This window comes from Juglans microcarpa x Juglans regia, chromosome 5S (genome assembly GCF_004785595.1).
Source record: "Juglans microcarpa x Juglans regia isolate MS1-56 chromosome 5S, Jm3101_v1.0, whole genome shotgun sequence".
In the NCBI taxonomy this organism is placed as follows: domain Eukaryota; kingdom Viridiplantae; phylum Streptophyta; class Magnoliopsida; order Fagales; family Juglandaceae; genus Juglans; species Juglans microcarpa x Juglans regia.
In genome coordinates, this window is record NC_054603.1 from 25,211,251 (window position 1) to 25,229,962 (window position 18,712).

Genomic DNA, 18,712 nt, shown 5'->3' on the forward strand with positions numbered 1-18,712 from the left:
AAAATTTGCCTATTGAGATGACTAATCCGATGCTTAAATTATATGCTCTCACACCCACCAAAATTTTTCTGACATATCAGCTAAACATTAATTTCCAACAGACTACCATACTGGAACAAAGCCCAACTTTTAGTGCATATTTAAATTTAAATTAGGAAGCTTAAAAAGTGCTTTCGACACTTCAAAATCTCTTTTAAAGAAAAATTATTATATCGTAAAATTCATTAAAAAAAATGCTTTAAACATAAAATAAGGTTAAAAGCCCACTTTTAAAAAGCACCAAATTAAAAAACTCCTTAAGAGAAAATACTGTGTTTTCTTTCTTTTTTTAATAAATCACATTTTAAAAACACTTTAAATACATATTTACCAAACAATAAATAAATTTTTTAGAATAGATTTTTTAAAGAAACTTCTGCACTTAAAAACTGTGTCCCAAAAGTATGCCGAGAAACATGAGTCCCAGTCTCCCAGATGAAATTGGTGATACAATCTTCAAGGGCTCCTGAACATGGAGGGTAGAAGTACATACATCCAGCAGTACATGAAGGGAAGATGATAAAAGATATAGAAACATGAACTAGGCATATAAACAACTTACTCAAGCCTTTCTTGCTTTCGGAATCTTATAGAATAATTAGAAATAATTGTATGTTTGATTTCCTGTGATGGGTGCTATTACAGGAATTATTGGCTTGTTAGAATGACTACTTTTTTTTTTTTTTTTTTTTCCCAGAACAACTAGCAGACCTTTATATTAGTTTCTCTATATTTATACTAATTTATTATTGCACTGTGCCTTCGCCTCTTTCCCTTTCTGCGATTCTTGACTTCCTTCCACTCTTCCTTGGAATTGGGCGTGCTGGGTTGTTGAATCAAAGCCTGTGCACCCAAATCCGAGTATACTCTGCACATAGAACCAGTCAGTCTCACAATGGGATTCAAAGTGCTCAACAAAATGAACCACACATCAATCTCAGTACAGATCCTAGCAAAGCTAATTCCACTCTTAGATTGTGTGTTTTTGTTCTCTTTTGGGTTGGCATCTCCACTGACAGAACTTCATTTACCTTGGGCCCACTTTACACAAGTTCCTCCATTTATCCTTTAAGTCTACTGTTGTCCGAATGCGCAGAAACACATTGCCACCAAATTCTAAAATCTTCTTCCATGGAATATTTCTGTCATTGGTGTTTGAAAAGTTCTCCACTCCTTCCTACAGTACATATAAATAATAATTATATAACTGAAAAAAATACAAACCTTTCAATTATATAACTATACGCCATTGGTCCCAAATGGAAGCCACACGAATAACCATTCTTTTGAAACCGACTGCTAGAATCATAAATGTATGAATGTGATTATCTATTTGTTTAGGTAATCATGTTATTGGGGAACCATGTGATTGTGTTGTTTGTTGTTTATTGGGTTTAAATGGATAATGGGTTTAATTTATGTGTATATTGATTTAGTCGAAGAGTTAGTTGGGTTTTTACTTAAATGCAATGGTTTATGATTTAAATGTACATGAGGACCATGAGGTCCAAGAATTTGACAAATTTTTTGTATTGAATGTGTTGGTTGTGATAAACTATGAGGAACTGATAGATTGATTAGGAGTTTGTTATGCAGTAGGTGTGTTTGTGTTGTGTTGTAATTTGGAAGAATGTATGTATTGCCCAGAGGCTTATAAATTGAATGAGGTGTTTGTGAAGGTTGGTTGGACATTTTATGCATATTGAATGTAAAATGAAGTTTATATGATTATATTGTTGTGTAATGGGTTTGTGTTGAACTCAAGTGCGAGACGGATGGAGTGTGTGTAATTGTTTTAGATTAAATGACATGGGCGGCAAGCATGTGGTATGTTTTATTGATCGAGTTTTGTATATAGAAGGGTGAAGTGGAATAATGTAAATTGATACTAGATGTTGAAGTGAGATGTTGATTGGGATTGTTGTTGATGTGTGTATGAAGCTGCAAAGACCAACTGTATCTTGGTTTAAGTGGCCCAACAGATTGTGTTCAAATTGGTTTTCTTGCATTTTAGGTTTGTGTGATGTATGATGTATATTGAAAAATGGTAATATTTTGGAGGTGCATAAGTTCTATTAAGTAGCATAAGAATTGTACATGGACGTTCTTGAAAGATTGGACAGATTTGAGTATGTTGGGTGTGCCATGCATGAACAATGGTTGTGTGATGGATTTAAGTTGGGCTCAAGTGATAAATGAATAGAGAGTGTATCTTGGTGTTTGTGGTATGCATTGGAAAGATTTAATGTTTAATCTTTAATTTCATTTGTGTTTGATGATCGAGTATATAGAAGTGGGAAGTCATGTCAATGTGTATTTTTGGTTGGTTGTATATGTACACTTGTTTTGGATTGTGTTATATGTTTGTATGTAAGGAAGTGAATGAGAACTTGAGTTGATGCTGGATTGGATTATATGTGTATGGAGGAAGGGTATTGTATTGGCAGTTTGGATCTCATAGAGAAGTGGCATTACTTTGTAGGCTTGTTGAATGATGCTTTGGAGGATAAAGTGAAGCATGGGAGCTCACTTTATTAGTTAGAAATGAAGTTGGGCTTTTAGGTTCATAGTAGGCTTAGGATTTAAGAAAATGGTCATGCTTCAAGGATTAAATGGTGACTTGTACAAGTGTAATGAAATGGAAGTTATGAATACCTAGAGGTGTAAGTTTGCACAATTAGGAATATTATAAAAAAGTATGTATGCAAGTAAATAGTTGAATGAGATTATTTGGATGATGACTAAGGCCATGTGGAAGAGAATGCACTAAAAGTTGGGTATGAATGTAAGTTGCCATCTGACACGCATATGAATGGACTGCATGAAATGAAAATGGCATGGAGTCCAGGTAAGTATTATGTTCATACTCTTCTAGAGTTTTATCAATGTTATAAGAAAAATGTTATTTTTATGCAATGAAAGAAAATGAGATGATTTTTAGAAATGAAACTAAGTGTTATGAAAGTATGATAAGGTGTTAGTGTTTAAAGTATATGCATGTAATGGCCTTCTTTGGCAATCTCTTTTTTATGCACGCCATGAAACGAAATGACAAGGTTTTATGCTTTATGTTATTAAATGATGTTTTATGAATTGAAATGATCTAATGAATGAAAAGGAAATGACTGAAAGGAATGAAAGGAAAGGAAATAAATGTTTTAATATATGAAGATATGTAACGGTCATGATTGAATGAGAATGATACCAAAATGTGGGGTAGATTGCAATGCCGGATCGGTTACATTGGTAGTGCACCTAGTGGCACCATCTTGACTGAGAAATCTCCAACCCACGGCCACGTGCGGAATCGAGTCCAAAATACCACTAACCCCAACACATGGGACGTAATAGTATGTACCAACCAAATGAAAGTGATAAGTGTAATGGATGTATGAAACGTTTTAGTTCTTTATGAAGGAATGTACAAGGCGGGAAATGTTTTTTTTATGAGGAATGAAAACTTTTTTCAAGAAAAACCCCACCTTCCAATGTTTTTTTTCAGTACTCGACTCATTTTGTTTTTATGTATGCCCCATCCAAAAATAAAATAAGGACGAAGCGTCAAGACGAACATGGCCCAAGGAAAATGTGACAGAAGCAGGCGTTTTATGTAACGTATGAAATCAATTTTGTAAGAGGACTTTGTATTTTAATTAAATGAATTCCATTGTAAACTCTCTTTAGATTTATAAAACAGGTTATAAATTTTAACTATAGAATCTTTTATATCCTGGGAAGGAAATGAAGATTTTTTAAAAATTTCAGTAATTGTCGTCTCATTTTCTAAAACTATTTCTTAAAGTCCCACCACAAGGACGGGAGTTACACCTATAAAATGTCTAGTTAAACTATAAAGTTAAACAAGTTTTCATCAAGGAGGAGCAATGCAAGCAAACAGAAAAATAAGTACCTTCAGTATCGCTTCCTCCTCAGCTGTCCACGGAACTTTCTTTCGCCTTAACCGAGGACTTACTGGGTAAGTACTGCAAATTAAATCAAGATTAATTACCAATTGAAGGATAAGTTGAATAACCAATATTTTTTTTTTTTATGTCGGGAAACCTCTCCAAGGTAGGGCCCTTTGAAACCACCCTTGCAGAGTAAACCCCGGTCTCGTGCACCACACCCTCAAAAGTTTTTCTACATGAAATTAGTTAAATCACTGGCTTTTCACCAGGAGGTGTGGCCAAGGATTGTTTGCACCCATTGAATAACCAATAACCAAGAAGTGTGCGTAAGGGTAGAAAGGGAGAAAAACATGAGTCCCAGATGAAACTGGTGTACTATAGAACATAATAAAATCTTTAAGGCAGCTCCTGAATATGGAGGGTAGAAGCAGTTACATCCAGAAGTACATGAAGGGAAGATGATAAGTGTATAGAAACAACTAGGCATATAAACAACTTACTCAAGCCTCTCTTTCTTTCGGAATCTTATAAAATAATTAGAAATGATAGACTTCTCATTTTCCTCTTCAGAAGTTTCCTCTGCATAAGCATCAAGTGCGCAAACAGGTTCCTTTGTTGGCTCGGCAAACCGTTGCTCTAAAACTTCCTGCTGGATTTGTTCCTTTGATTGTCTCTGAATTCCAGGAATAACATCTGTGTTTCTACAGGATAAATTATCACCATCTGCATGAGTATCAAGTGCACAAACAGGTTCCTCTGGTGGGTCAGCAATGTGTTGCTCAAAAACATCCTGCTGGAGTTCTTCCTCCACGGGACTTTGATTGACAGGAATAATATATGTGCTTCTACAGGATGAATTATGACCATCATGCTCAGCTGCTTCTTGGTTGTCTCCTTCAACCACTCTTACAGCTTGGATAATTTTTTCTTGCCCTTCTTTCTCTTCAGTTAATGCATTTAGTGTCCTGGTAATTTCAGCTGGCTCTTCCTCCCTAAATGCTGAATTGACATTATCATATAATGCAGAAGGTTCTGCTTGTTGCTTATCATCTATACTTCTTCTACAATGAAAATTATTGACTTCATTTGCATGTTCCCATTCGTGACCAGTCTGACCATTTACTCTCTCTTCCAAGTACCCATTTTCATGACTTTTGACAAGAAGATCCTCATCTCCACTTTGCCTTGAAAGATTATGCTTTTCTCTATGCAATGTCTCAGTAAGTTGCTCTGGCTTTTGGTCCAAACCCATACGAAAAAACATAGTTAATTCTTTCCTTGCCAAGGAGGCCTTTTTCTTAGCTCCAAGGTACTCTGAAATAGAAAGGGAATATGCACAGAAGGGGCAGTAAAATTTACCATTGTTGTCAAAGCTGGGTGAGGAACCCAAACAGTTCTCATGAACCATCACCGGGCAATTACTTGTGCTACATACCAACAGCTGACCACCTTCATTACACTTCATACAAAGACCTTGGAATGTCCAAGCAGTTGATGGATCATAACTGTTTGTTGCCCAAGAGCTCAAAAACTCATTTTTCTCAAAGAAGACATCAATATCACCATTGTGAGACCCCTCACTATCACTTGATATCCCTACTTCACAACAATGGTCCATATCCTCTTCAGCTTCATGTGCAATGATCTTCTCTTTGCATCCATTGAGAGATGCAGAACATTGTGCTTTTAGTTGAAACTGGTTTTCATAGTTACATTGGGATTCATTTCCTCGAGTCTTGACCAAGAGAGGACCACTTGAAGTTCTAAGTTCAGCACATTGTTCCCTATCATCTCTGACTTCATCTCCATATATATCTGAAGGCATAATAGTACCGACATCAGGAATCTCTGATTGAATATTGTTGAATTCATCATCAGCAATATGCCCACATTTCATGGAGGCAGTATGCTCATCATGATTATCCCCTAGAACCCTGACTTCTTCCAGGCTTCCTATCTGATACTTAGCCAAGCCACAACTTTCTGTTCCAGCAACCAGCATAACTCCTTCAGATGGAAACTCTACATGCTCTGTTTCATTTAGAGGAACTGAGCTCACTTCTCTGGACTGAATTGTGGATGAAGCAAATTGCTTCTGCCTCTTGCCATTTATATTAGGATCATCACAAGCATCTAAAATATTTCGGTTTTGATGGAAGTCTTCATCCATATTTTCAGTAGCCGATGCATCCCTTTTCCTCTTGGAGTCTAGTAAAATCCCAGTACATGAATTGTTTTCCAGTAGCTTTTTCCTACCCTCAGCAATTCTAGGCATCATGTTCCCTTTCAATCCCATATGTTGAGTGTCAAAAAAGCTCCTATTAACTCTCTGTGTGAGTGCACTGTGCTTACCATTATACACAGGTACTATTTCACCTGCATTTGTTAATGGCAATCCACTCCTTACCTTCAAAGAATCAGCATAAGGATGACTGCCATCAAGAAGTGAATCTTTCAGCTGTGTATAGAGAAACACACAAACCAAATATTGAATGAAAAGTGAGATTGGATGAAATGGGGAATATGTGATAATAGAGAAAGGGAAATTTGAAAAATCTCCAATTACCTGTTGTAAGGCAAGTTTAGGCATACAGGCTCTTTTATAGATTATAAAGGGGCGAGCATCCCATTTTGACAGCTCTGGTCCAGCCATTTTAAGATCTGATAACGAAGTCTGACACAATATATTTGTGTTCACTTTAAAATAGGACTTCTGAGCTTAGAGATTTTGAAGGAGATAATCAACTATGTGAAACCAAGTTGATTCAAATACCATGTCTTTAAAAAACATGACCAATTTAATTATTATCAAAGACTAGATAAAATACTACCTCCTGCACTATGTGCTCGAGAACATCTTCACAGCTTTTTGATATATCAAACCCAACGTTTGAAGCTAGGGAGGAACAACCATCTTTTGTGATCCCATTACTAGGACCAAATAAAACCTCCAAACATCTCAAAGCCAGCATTTCCCTCATGTTTTTCCCCAAATTATCAGGTAAATCTGGAGCCATTTTAATCAAATCTGAAACAAGAAAGCATGGGTTACCCAAACCTTCACTTAAGGATAGATTAAGAAAAAATAATTCACAGAAAAATATATTTGAATTTACAGTACCATGTAAAATGGAAACATCGACTTCCTTGAAGCTTGCAAGAGCTTCAATGACCCAAATCCATGCATGGCTTGAAGCGCAACCAGATGCCTCGTCCATGGGAGACCAGATATACAAGAAGTTCCGCAAACCAAAAATCTATTGGCCCCGTACGCGTCTTTGCTCTGTGGAACGGCTTTCGTTGATGAGGAACGGCTTGAGATAAAAATAACCTAACACGATCCTAATGCTCGTATGTACAAGTAAACCCAAAGTCTCCTGCCATCCCACTAAAAAGGCCTATATCAAATATCATGCCCCCTAAATTATAGCAAACAGTGTCTAAATCTAAAATCCTAAAAAACGAGAACTTCGCGTAGAAAATAAGAGCACAATGAGCCAATTAAGAAACAGATGGTATAGCATAATTGAAATAAAACGATAACACTAGGTTGATGCAAAGCTAAGCCAAATATTCTGGTTTATCATATACGTCAATTGAACTAAACAAATGTTCTGAGTCTGGCACCTAAAATGAAAAAGAAAAAATCAAATGTTAATGAACAGTCATTCGATTGCCGAGAAATTTTAGGGGAAATTAATTTCAAACCCTGAAGGCTAATTATCCAAGTAATACAAAAAAAAAAAAAAAAGAGAGAGGAATTTGGAAGCTTGAGAGGGATGAGTTGCGGTACCAAATAGAATTCTCTACCCTCGGTTTCTATAGCGACCAAACAGAGCGTGAGGACCGGATGATAAATTGAAAGGAAATAGTGGCTAAGAGTTCATACCTTGATCATTGGAAGAATTGCAGGCTGAGAGAGACAGATCGATAAAGAGAGAGTAAAAGAAAGGAAGGACTTTCGTCCGTTTAAGGAAAGTTTCGGATAAAATATCTCAAAAGATACGTGGGTAAAAAAGTAAAATCATATATTTTTTAGATGGTGTTTAGAGTAGAAATTTTACTTAGCATGATTCAAATATTTCGAAGGAGGTCTCGTTACAGCATTGCCAATGGTCTAATTATTATCAAGTCTAAATTTTAATTTGAATTTTAAGTTTTGACTATAGTATTAATTTTTAAATGAGAGATTGAATAAACGAACAAAAGTTAAATATTGACAGAACATCAGGAGAAAAAGAGGAAATATGACATAGAGTAGAGGAGATATGACATCAAAAGAAAAGAGGAGTAGAGGATAAAAGAAAAGGACCAGACGACTTCAGAGGCTTCTTCCAAACTGTTTCCAGACTTTGAGTTCTCCTTCGACTTTTTCAACTTGGCGACAATGAGACTGTAAAAACAATCATATTATAGTAGATTCTCTCCTCCAAATAACTTGTAGACGTAGACATCATGCCAAACTATGTAAATATGTATATCTCCATCAATTTTATTTCCTTGAATTTATTTATCATTCACTGTCATGGATGTATGTACGTGTAACATCCTATTCCCTAACGTTAGGAATGTCATGTACATAAAAGAACGGCTATTAAATAACTGGCTTTAACAGTAATAGTCTAACTATATGCTAATTCTAATTTGTGATCAAATTACTTATTTCTTATCGCTAATTTCACAATCTCACTTTGTAGTTTGTTACTTATATGAAGCATTAGTCGTCACTAATTTTCTAGAAAAATATGTCATCGTATTCCACTAAATTAAGCACTAAATTAAAATATTCGGAAATGTCCTACTAATTTCATTTAATATCTAAACACTAACATCATATCAATTATACCTAGTAGCACAATTTTACTTGCTGCAAATTTATTAAACAAGTCAAGAAATTTAAATTAAAAAATAGTTTAATTGTATTCAAAATAATTAAGAATTAAAATCTGGATACTCATATAATATTGCAGTAATCTGGTTTATTAAAAAAATAATACTAAATGGCATCATTTGACTCCTACATATTTCTAAATAAAAAATAAGATTTTGACTATTTATTTAAATAGAAATTGTTTAAATAGACTAATTCACCTCAAAACGGTTTGTATTTTTAACAATTGAAACAAATAACCCAACTAGCACAGCCCATAAAAATTGCAGTTAAACCCAATAATAAAATTATCATGAGTAAAGCCCACATTGTTTAAGCCCATTTACAAGCTCCCAAGAAATTAACACATAACTTAACCAGTAATGACCAAGGGCTAAATTGTAAATACACTAAACTAAAAGGCTTCTAGTGATTTCTACGGAAAGCTCTTGAAATGTTTAAAGGACAGTTTTATAAATTCAATGAAAAACAAACATGCAAAGCTTTAAAAGAAAAGCAAATCTGGAAATCTATTAACATACGAAGAAACCATAAATGAAAAGTTTCATTGAAGAAGAAAGGTATCATGCGACAGGGAGAAACCAACTCACCATGAGAGGAAATTGATGCAACAGATCCAGTGAAGATCAACGATGGTAAAGCTAAAAATGGACTCTGATTATAGTGGAGTTCAGAAAGAGAAAAGGACTTAGTCTCAGTAATACTAACTGAGAATCAAAAGAATATAGAGAGAGAGAATGAAAGAAAGGGCAAGTCAATGAGGCTTACCACCAGAGGAACAAGACGCTAAGCACAGATAGATCTGGAGGCCGAACAGACTGTGATGAATAATGATGGATGAGATTAAGATAAAGTTTGCTTGATGCAAAAGGACGGAAACAGAGAATAAATGAAGTAGGGTATTTGCTGCTCTACTGAAAGAATATGGAATATAAATTGAAGGAATTAATTCTTACATTGTAACGTCTGAAAATCGAAGAGATCGATGAGGAAAAATTGAAACAAAAACAACGGCTAATTTGAAGGTTTTTAATAAATTAGGAATTAAAATTATTAATAATAATAATACTAATAATATAAAAAATAAAATAATTTAAAATCTTTAACTTAAAAAAAAAAAAAAAAAAAACGTGGTTGTTACAAATCTCCCTCCCTAAAAGAAATCTCGTACTCGAGATGGAATGTACCTCATTTAAAATAAATAGGAATACTTTTCCTTCATATCTTCTTCGTGTTCCCATGTCGCTTCTCTCTCCGTGTGATGACTCCAAAGTACTTTCACCATTTTGATAGTTTTGTTGCGTAGGACTTGATCCTTTTGTGCCAATATTCCCACTGGAAATTCTTCATAAGTAAGATCATCTCTAATCTGAAGAGGTTCGTGCTCCAACACGTGACTGGTGTCCGAGGTATACTTCCGAAGCATAGAGATGTGGAACACATTATGAATAGTCGATAATTGAGGTGGAAGTGCCAATTTGTACACGGCAACTCCTATTCTTTCTAAAATCTCAAAAGGGCCTATATATCTCGGACTCAAATTTCCTTTTTTACCAAATCTCATTATCCCTTACATTGGTGCAACTTTTAGTAGTACTTTGCTACATTTTTCAAATTCTAGTTCCCATCTTCGCTGATTTGCATATTTCTTCTGCCTCTCCTGTGCAACAGCAAGTTTCTTCCGAATAGTTGAAATTTTCTTGCACATGTCTTGAATGATTTCCTGTCCCATTATTCTACGCTCTCCAACTTCATCCCAATAAAGAGGTGATCTACACTTACATTCGTAAAGAACTTCGTATGGTGCTGCCTGAATACTCTCCTGGTAACTGTTATTATAAGCAAACTCAATGAGGGGTAAATATCGTATCCAGCTGCCCTTGAACTCCATAACACATGCTCTGAGGATGAAAAGCGGTGCTATAAGTTAGCTGAGTTCCTAACTCCTTCTGTACATTTCTCTAGAATGCTGAGGTGAAACGTATATCTTTGTCAGAGACAATCTTGGATGGTACCCCATGTAGTCTAACAATCTCTTTCACATACAACTCTGCAATCTATCAGTGGAGTATGTCTTCTGAATGAGAATAAAGTGAGCTGATTTTGACAGTCGATCAACAATCACCCAAGTTGCATCTTGACCTCCTGGTGTCCTAGGAAACCCTGATACAAAATCCATCCCTATCTCATCCCACATCTAAATTGGTATAGGAAGTGTCTGAAGTGTACCTGAGGGCCTTTTATGTTCTGCTTTAAGTTGTTGACACGTCAAATATTGTGCTACATAATTTATTACTTCTCGCTTCATACCATTCCATCAAAAGTGTTGTTTCAAATCCCGATACATCTTAGTACTATCTGGGTGAACCATGTACAGTGAACGATGGGCTTCTCTCAAAATCAAATCCTTAATCTCTCTGTCATTAGGTACACATAATCTTCCTCTAAACCTCAGGGTGTCGTCATCTGATACTGAATAGTCAGGTCTCTTGCCTTCTGATACCTCTACCTTTAATTTCATTAATTCTGTATCACCAACTTGAGCGACCTTAATCCAATCTATCAATGTTAAGCCTAAGGTCAAACTACTTAATTTAGCTTGGGTATCCATGATCATCTCAATACATGCTTGCTCCATATCCAACAATATGTACTTTTGGGATGTATGCATTGTAGCTAATGTACCAGAAGACGATTTCTGACTTAGTGCATCTGCTACAACATTTGCCTTACCTAGATGATAATTAATATTGCCATCATAGTCTTTCAGGAGTTCCAACCATCTGCGTTGTCTCATATTCAACTCTTTATGTGTGAAGAAATATTTCAAGCTTTTATAATCAGTATAAATCTCACACTTTTCACATAAAGATAATGTCTCCATATCTTGAAAGCAAAAACCACTGCTGCAAGTTCCAAATCATGGGTCGGTAACTTTGCTCATAATTTTTCAGTTGTCAAGAGGCATATGCAATGACTTTCCCATGTTACATTAAAACACAACCCAATCCCTTAAGTGAAGCGTCACTATATATGACAAATCCTCCATCTCCTGAGGGAACTGTAAGTACTGTTGCAGTCACTAGTCTTTTCTTCAATTCTTGAAAGCTCTTCTCACACTCATCTGTCTATAAAAACTTCTTGTTCTTCCTTGTCAACTTTGTCATCGGTTCTACTATACTTGAAAACCCTTATACAAATCTTCTGTAGTAACCGGTAAGACCTAAGAAACTTCGTACCTCATTTACAATACTAGGCTTATCCCATTTCACCACTGCTTCAATTTTTGTTGGATCCACTAAAATTCCTTTTCCTGACACCACATGTCCTAGGAATACGATCTCTTGTAACCAAAATTCACACTTCTTGAATTTCGCATACAGTTTCTTTTCTCTCAATACCGTAAGGGCCATCCTCAAGTGATTTTCGTGTTCCTTATGACTCCAAGAGTAAATAAGGATATTGTCAATAAAAACAACCACAAACTTATTCAAATAGTCCTTAAATACTATGTTCATAAGGTTCATGAAAGCGGCGGGGGCATTAGTTAAACCAAAAGGCATAACAAGAAATTCATAATGCCCATATCATGTCCAAAAAGCTGTCTTCTTGACATATGTCTCCTTAACTCTCATATGATGATATCCAGATCTCAAGCCTATCTTGGAAAAGACCTGTGCTCCTTGTAGCCGATCTAATAGATCATCAATCTGAGGTAAGGGGTATCTGTTCTTAATAGTCACCTTATCCAGTTCTCTATAGTCAATACATAATCGCATAAATCCATCCTTCTTTTTCACAAAAAGTACTGGAGCACCCCACGGGGAAACACTGGGGTGTATGAAACCCTTCTCCAATAGTTCCTATAACTGATCCTTGAGTTCCTTTAATTCAATTGGAGTCATTCGATAAGGTGCTTTAGATATTGGTGTGGTCCCTGGAACGAGGTCTATTGAGAACTCAACTTCTCTATCCGGGGGTAGTCTTGAAATATCATCTGGAAATACATCTCTAAACTCTCTGACCACCTCTATATCTTCCAATCTAAGTCCATCCGCTAGTGGTGAAACCAGACTCGCCAAAAATCCTGTGCAACCTTGTCTCAACAATTCCACGGCCTGCATTGTCGAGATAACACGTGGTGGAGAACTTTCTCATGGTGCTTGGAAACGGAACTCTTCCCCATTTTTGGATTTAAAAGCCACCCTCTTATTGAAGCAATCTATATATGCATGATTCTAGGATAACTAGTCCATTCCCAAAATTACATTAAATCCAGACATGTTAAATATAACTAAGTCGGCAAGAAGAATCCTCCCTTGAATCTCTACCGGACAACCCACTAGAACAGAATTGCAATTGATATGTTCTCCCAAAGGCCTACTAACAAACATACTAGACTTTAATGGTTCAGGTAACCTTTCAGACAACAATTCATAATGATTCAAAATAAATGAGTGTGTGGCACCAGAATCAAATAGGTCAGATGCATAACGAGAAAACAACATCAATGTACCTATATGAATAGGATAATGACTTAGAACTATAAGGATCATATAGAACATGCATCATATTTTGTATACGTCTAAGCTTAGGACAAGGAAAGGTACCTGTGACTATATCATTTGACGCTGCAGCGTCATCAGGGATGAGGGAAAATACACGTGCTTCATCTTTTGTCCTCCACTCTTTCCTGGTTCCCCAGATTTCTTCATAGGGCAGTCACAAGCTAAATGGTTCGGCTTTTCGCACTTGAAACCCACGTTCTGGCCGTATAAGCATTTTCTCATATGCTTCTTCTCACATGTTGAACATGTAGGATAAGTTTGTCCTCCTATCTGTGGCCCTGGACGACTATCACGGTGAGACCTTTTATTCCTATTTGCTGCAAATTGGATCGGTTGTGATTGTTTCTGGCGCTTCTTCTAATTATTATATTTGATACTCTCCAGGATACCTTCTTCAATAATAGTGGCTCGATTCACTAGCTCAGAAAAATTTTGAATCTTGAGGGCATGTACTCGATCTCTAATTCTCCAATCTAGACCACGTTCAAATCTCAGCTTTCTTTTTCTCATCTGGAATCAGATAACTAGCGTAACGAGATAACTTCATGAATTTGGTGGCATATTGATCAACCGTCATCGTTCCCTATGTGAGGTCCATGAACTGACGTGCTCTAGACTCTCGTAAAAACTGTGGAAAGAAACGATCCAGGAATACCTCCATAAAGTGCTCCCAAGTAATAGGGACTCCTTCCCTTAGTTCATTCTGTAAAAGTACCTGAGTTGACTTCCACCAATTGTTAGCTAGGTTTGTTAGGATGTATGTTGCATAAATCACCTTTTGATCATTTGTGCAGAACAACGCCTCAAAAATCTGCTTCCAAACGTTCAATCCAACTATCTATATCCATAGCATTTAACCTTCCATCGAAGATTGGGGGGTGCTGATGAGAAAACTGCTCCAACGTACATCCAACTTGCGGTGCCCTAGGTGCGGCATACTGACCAGTAGCCATCGATTGGAAAAACTGAGTCGTTGCTGCACCCAAAGCATCTGGATTTTCATTATAACCAGATCCAAAAGTGTTCCTAGTGCCAACCATGTTTTGACGCAAAATATAATAATATTTATAATTAACAATCAACAACTTCCTAGTGTCATCTATTGAGAGCTATAAACACTTTATTCTATTTTAAAATATCTTACAAACTCTCGAGCGGGCCAAGAGCATCCCAGGTGACCTTATTCTTTCTAAAAGTCTGCAGAATGTCTCAAACCTGGGCTCTGATACCATTTTGTAACATCCCCTTCCCTAGGCTTAGGAATGTCATGTACGTAAAAGAATGGCTATCAAAGAACTACCTTTAACAGTAATAGTCTAACAATATGCTAATCCTAAGTTGTGATCAAATTACTTACCTCTTAGCGCTACTTTCACAACCTCACTTTGTAGTTCGTTACCTATACGAAGCACTAGTCGTCACTAATTTTCTAGAAAAAAATGTCATCGTATTCCACTAAATTAACCACTATATAGAGAAAATGGTTTAAAACATTCGGTAATGTCCTACTAACTTCATTTAATATCTAAAACTAACATCATATCAAATCTTTCAATTATACTTGGTAGCACAATTTTACTTACTGCAAATTTATTAAACGAGTCAATAAATTTAAATTAAAAAATAGATTTAATTGTATTCAAAATAATTAAGAATTAAAATCTGGATTCTCATATAATATTGCAGTAATCTGGTTTGTTAAAAAAAGAATACTAAATGACATCATTTAACTCCTACAAATTTTTAAAAAAAATAAGATTTTGACTATTTATTTAAATAGAAATTCTTTAAATAGACTAATTCACCTCAAAACAGTTTGTATTTTTAACAATTGAAACAAATAACCCAACTAGCACAGCCCATAAAAATTGCAGTTAAACCTAATAATAAAATTATCATGAGTAAAGCCCACATTCTCAAAGCCCATTTACAAACGCCTAAGAAATTAACACGTAACTTAACCAGTAATGACCAGGGGCTAAATTGTAAATACACTAAACTAAAAGGCTTCTAGTGATTTCTACCGAAAGCTGTCTTGAAAACTTTAAAGGGCAGTTTTGTAACTTCAATAAAAAACAAACATCCAAGGCTTTAATGAAAAGCAAATTTGGAAATCTGTTAACATATGAAGAAAGCAAAAATGAAAAGTTTCATTAAAGAAGAAAGGTATCATGCGAGAGGTAGAAACCAACTCACCGTGAGAGGAAATCGGTGCAATAAATCTAGTGAAGATCAACGATGGTGAAGCTGAAAATGGGCTCTAATTATAGTAGAGTTCAGAAAGAGAAAAGGACTAGTCTCGGTAATACTAACTGAGAATCAAAGGAACATAAAGAGAGAGAACGAAAGAAAGGGCAAGTCAATGAGGCTTACCACCAGAGGAACAAGTCGCCAAGCACGGACAGATCTGGAGGCTGAACAGACTGTGATGAATGACGATGGATGAGATCAAGAGAAATTTTGTTTTATGCAAAAGGACAGAAATAGAGAATAAATGAGGTAGGGTATTTGCTGCTTTGCTGAAAGAATATGGAATATAAATTGAAGGAATTAATTCTTACATTGTAACGTCTAAAAATCGAAGAGATCAATGAGGAAAAGTTGAAACAGAAATAACGGCTAAAAATCTGAAGGTTTTTAATAAATTAAGAATTAAAATTAATAATAATAATAATAATAATACTAATAATATAAAAAATAAAATAATTTAAAATCTTTAACTTAAAAAAAAAAATCGTGGTTGTTATAGTATGGATGCATTACAGCCGCACCGGATCACCGCTGAGGGCTTCAAACCAAACCAATTGAGGCCCAAATCATTGCTGCAGGTTGAGATTGTCTTTTTCTCCCCTTTTGACGTGTTGTACAATTTTTAACATTAACAGTTGGTGCCGTCTGTGGGATCGATTAGTTTTCTACATCAAAAGCGGAAGAATGATGATTTCCTGGCTTGCAAAATCATCTTAGATTGAGCAAATAAATTTTCCTCATATAAGTATTCCCAGCCTTTCTACTTTTATCTTATCACCAACACTGTTGCAAAAAAATGGGCAAGCAAACCTTTCCTTGCCCGGGCAGTTAAGTGCTTTGTACTTAAGTGCTTTCCATGCACCTAGCATGTAAGACCAGAAACTCAAACTCCCCGGCCACTTGAGCCGTAAATGCTCACTGCTCCATGTACTACAAGTGCAATGTACACTTAAATGCATAGTGTAAATACTATGCACGTAAATACACTGGGCACATGCACATATACAACGGGCAAATACTGTGCACTTAAGTGCACAATGCCTACTCATCGTCAATATATGTTTCTTCAATTGATCCTTCTGGGCAGGCCTTGCTACCCACTGATCGTTTTAACTTCCCAATGAATTGTTCAATGGGATACATCTATCTATATTGTACAGGTCCTGCAAGTTGAGCCTCACGTGACAAATGAACAGTTAGATGAATCATGACGTCGAAGAATAACGGTGGGTAAATACTCTATAGCCTACATAATATTATAGCAATTTCCTATTCCATATGATCCAAAGCTTCTACATTCAACGTCCATGCACATAAGTCTTTGAAACATGCACTCAACTCAGTCAAAGCCATGCGTACATCTCTTGTCAGGTATTCATGGAAACCAATAAGCAAGATATGCTGTAAAAATACATGACAATCATAACTTTTTAATCTTGTAATTTTTTAGTCATTTGTTCATACATACCTTGTTAGATTCGAGGAATAACCGTCAGGTAATTTAATCTTAATTAGCCAATCACAAAATGTAACCCTTTCGTTCCTTGACAATCTATACCACTCAATCGGCATGTAGATTGATGAACCATTTTGTTGTAAGTGCATTTTTGATCTTATTCCCAACAGCTTCAAATATTTTCGTGAGTTTAGTATATCCATCATTTTGCCTTCAATTCACATCAATATTCCCAACATGGACTCGCATATATTTTTTTCAATATGCATAACATCGAGACTATGTCCAAATGGATTGTCGACCAGTACGGGAGTTCAAAAAATATACTCTTCTTTGTCCAATTCAACTTATTCGTAGTTCGTTTTCTCTTCGGTTAGTTTTTATGAAATTCATTACAACCGACATCTACAAATTGTTCAAGTACATCTTCGCTAGAAAAATATGGTAGAGGGTGCCCCTATTCAACAGTGCCATCAAACATCCTAGAATCTCCACGCCATCTATGGTCTTCAGGTAAAAATCGACGATGACCTATGAAAAATAATTTTCTCCCATATGTAAGCCATTTAGATTTGGTATGTTTGTTACAAGTCAGACATGCGATTTTTCCTTTAGTACTCCAACCCGATAAGTTTCCATAAGCAAAAAAATCATTTATTGTCCACAACATGGTAGCACGCATCTTGAACGACTTGCATATTGATTAATCAAATGTTAGGACCTCATTCTCTCACAAATCTTTCAATTCTGCAATTAATGGCTGTAAAAATACATTTATATCATTTCCCAGTAATTTCAGACCTGAAATGAGTAAACTCTTCATGAATATGGATTTTTTATAGACTTCCATGGTGAAAGATTGTGACGCCCACAAATTCCGCTTGGGATCGGATAGACATCTGAAGTGTCTAACATGCAACACAAGGTTACCTGCCCCCGTTCATGACATATAAGATGCAATGTTCTTAACATGCATATAGCATTATGCAATATTCGCAGCAGATAATTTTTTTTTTTGCAATACCATGCACCAAACTTATAATATCTCAAATACTTAAAACATACTTCATACATAAAGACATACTAAACAATTGAGATCACAACACTAGTCCAAAATGATTGTGAACAAAAGAGTGCTGGAGATTGAACTCCACAAAATACAAGTAGTAACCTAAGGCAACTATATCTAAGTCGCACCGTCGTTTAGTCGACCGTTTCCAGTTGGTCAATTCCTGGTTCTCCTTCAGATCCTGTAACAAGATCTACCATTCGGGGGGAATGGTAGTTGGAACTACCACAGTGAGATTTGATTACAAATCTCAGCAAGTTAATAAAAAACCTTCACACAAGTTAATGATGCATGCATGACAATAAAGTCATGAATGCACAATCCAAGTCAATAGTAAACATAACATAACCTGACATAACATAACATGGCATGGAATAAATAGGCATAACATGACTTGTCATAACATGGCATGAAATAATGAGTATAACCTAACTTGACATAACATGGCATGAGCTGACATAACTTGAACTGAAACTAGCTTGACATAACATAAACTTGAAACTTGACATGAACGTAAACTTGAACATAACA

At 35.8% G+C, this 18,712-nt stretch overlaps 1 protein-coding gene across 6 annotated transcripts; it reads right to left on the reverse strand.

The window, feature by feature from the left end:
- Positions 1–553: 553 nt before the first annotated feature.
- Positions 554–7,947, reverse strand: LOC121266761. Of its 6 annotated transcripts, none has more exons than XM_041170574.1 (8): positions 7,837–7,947; positions 7,069–7,230; positions 6,779–6,975; positions 6,514–6,621; positions 4,448–6,405; positions 3,950–4,022; positions 1,071–1,216; positions 554–907 (listed from the first exon to the last, which is right to left on the reverse strand). In XM_041170574.1, the coding sequence occupies exons 2-8, from the start codon at positions 7,163–7,165 to the stop codon at positions 778–780; spliced, it is 2,709 nt and encodes a 902-aa protein (XP_041026508.1). In that variant the 5' UTR covers positions 7,166–7,230; positions 7,837–7,947; the 3' UTR covers positions 554–777. The 6 variants fall into 6 exon arrangements, with proteins under 6 accessions (XP_041026508.1, XP_041026507.1, XP_041026504.1 ...); XM_041170573.1 differs by having other exon boundaries at positions 7,069–7,324; XM_041170570.1 differs by having other exon boundaries at positions 7,069–7,335.
- Between the last annotated feature and the right edge of the window lie 10,765 nt (positions 7,948–18,712).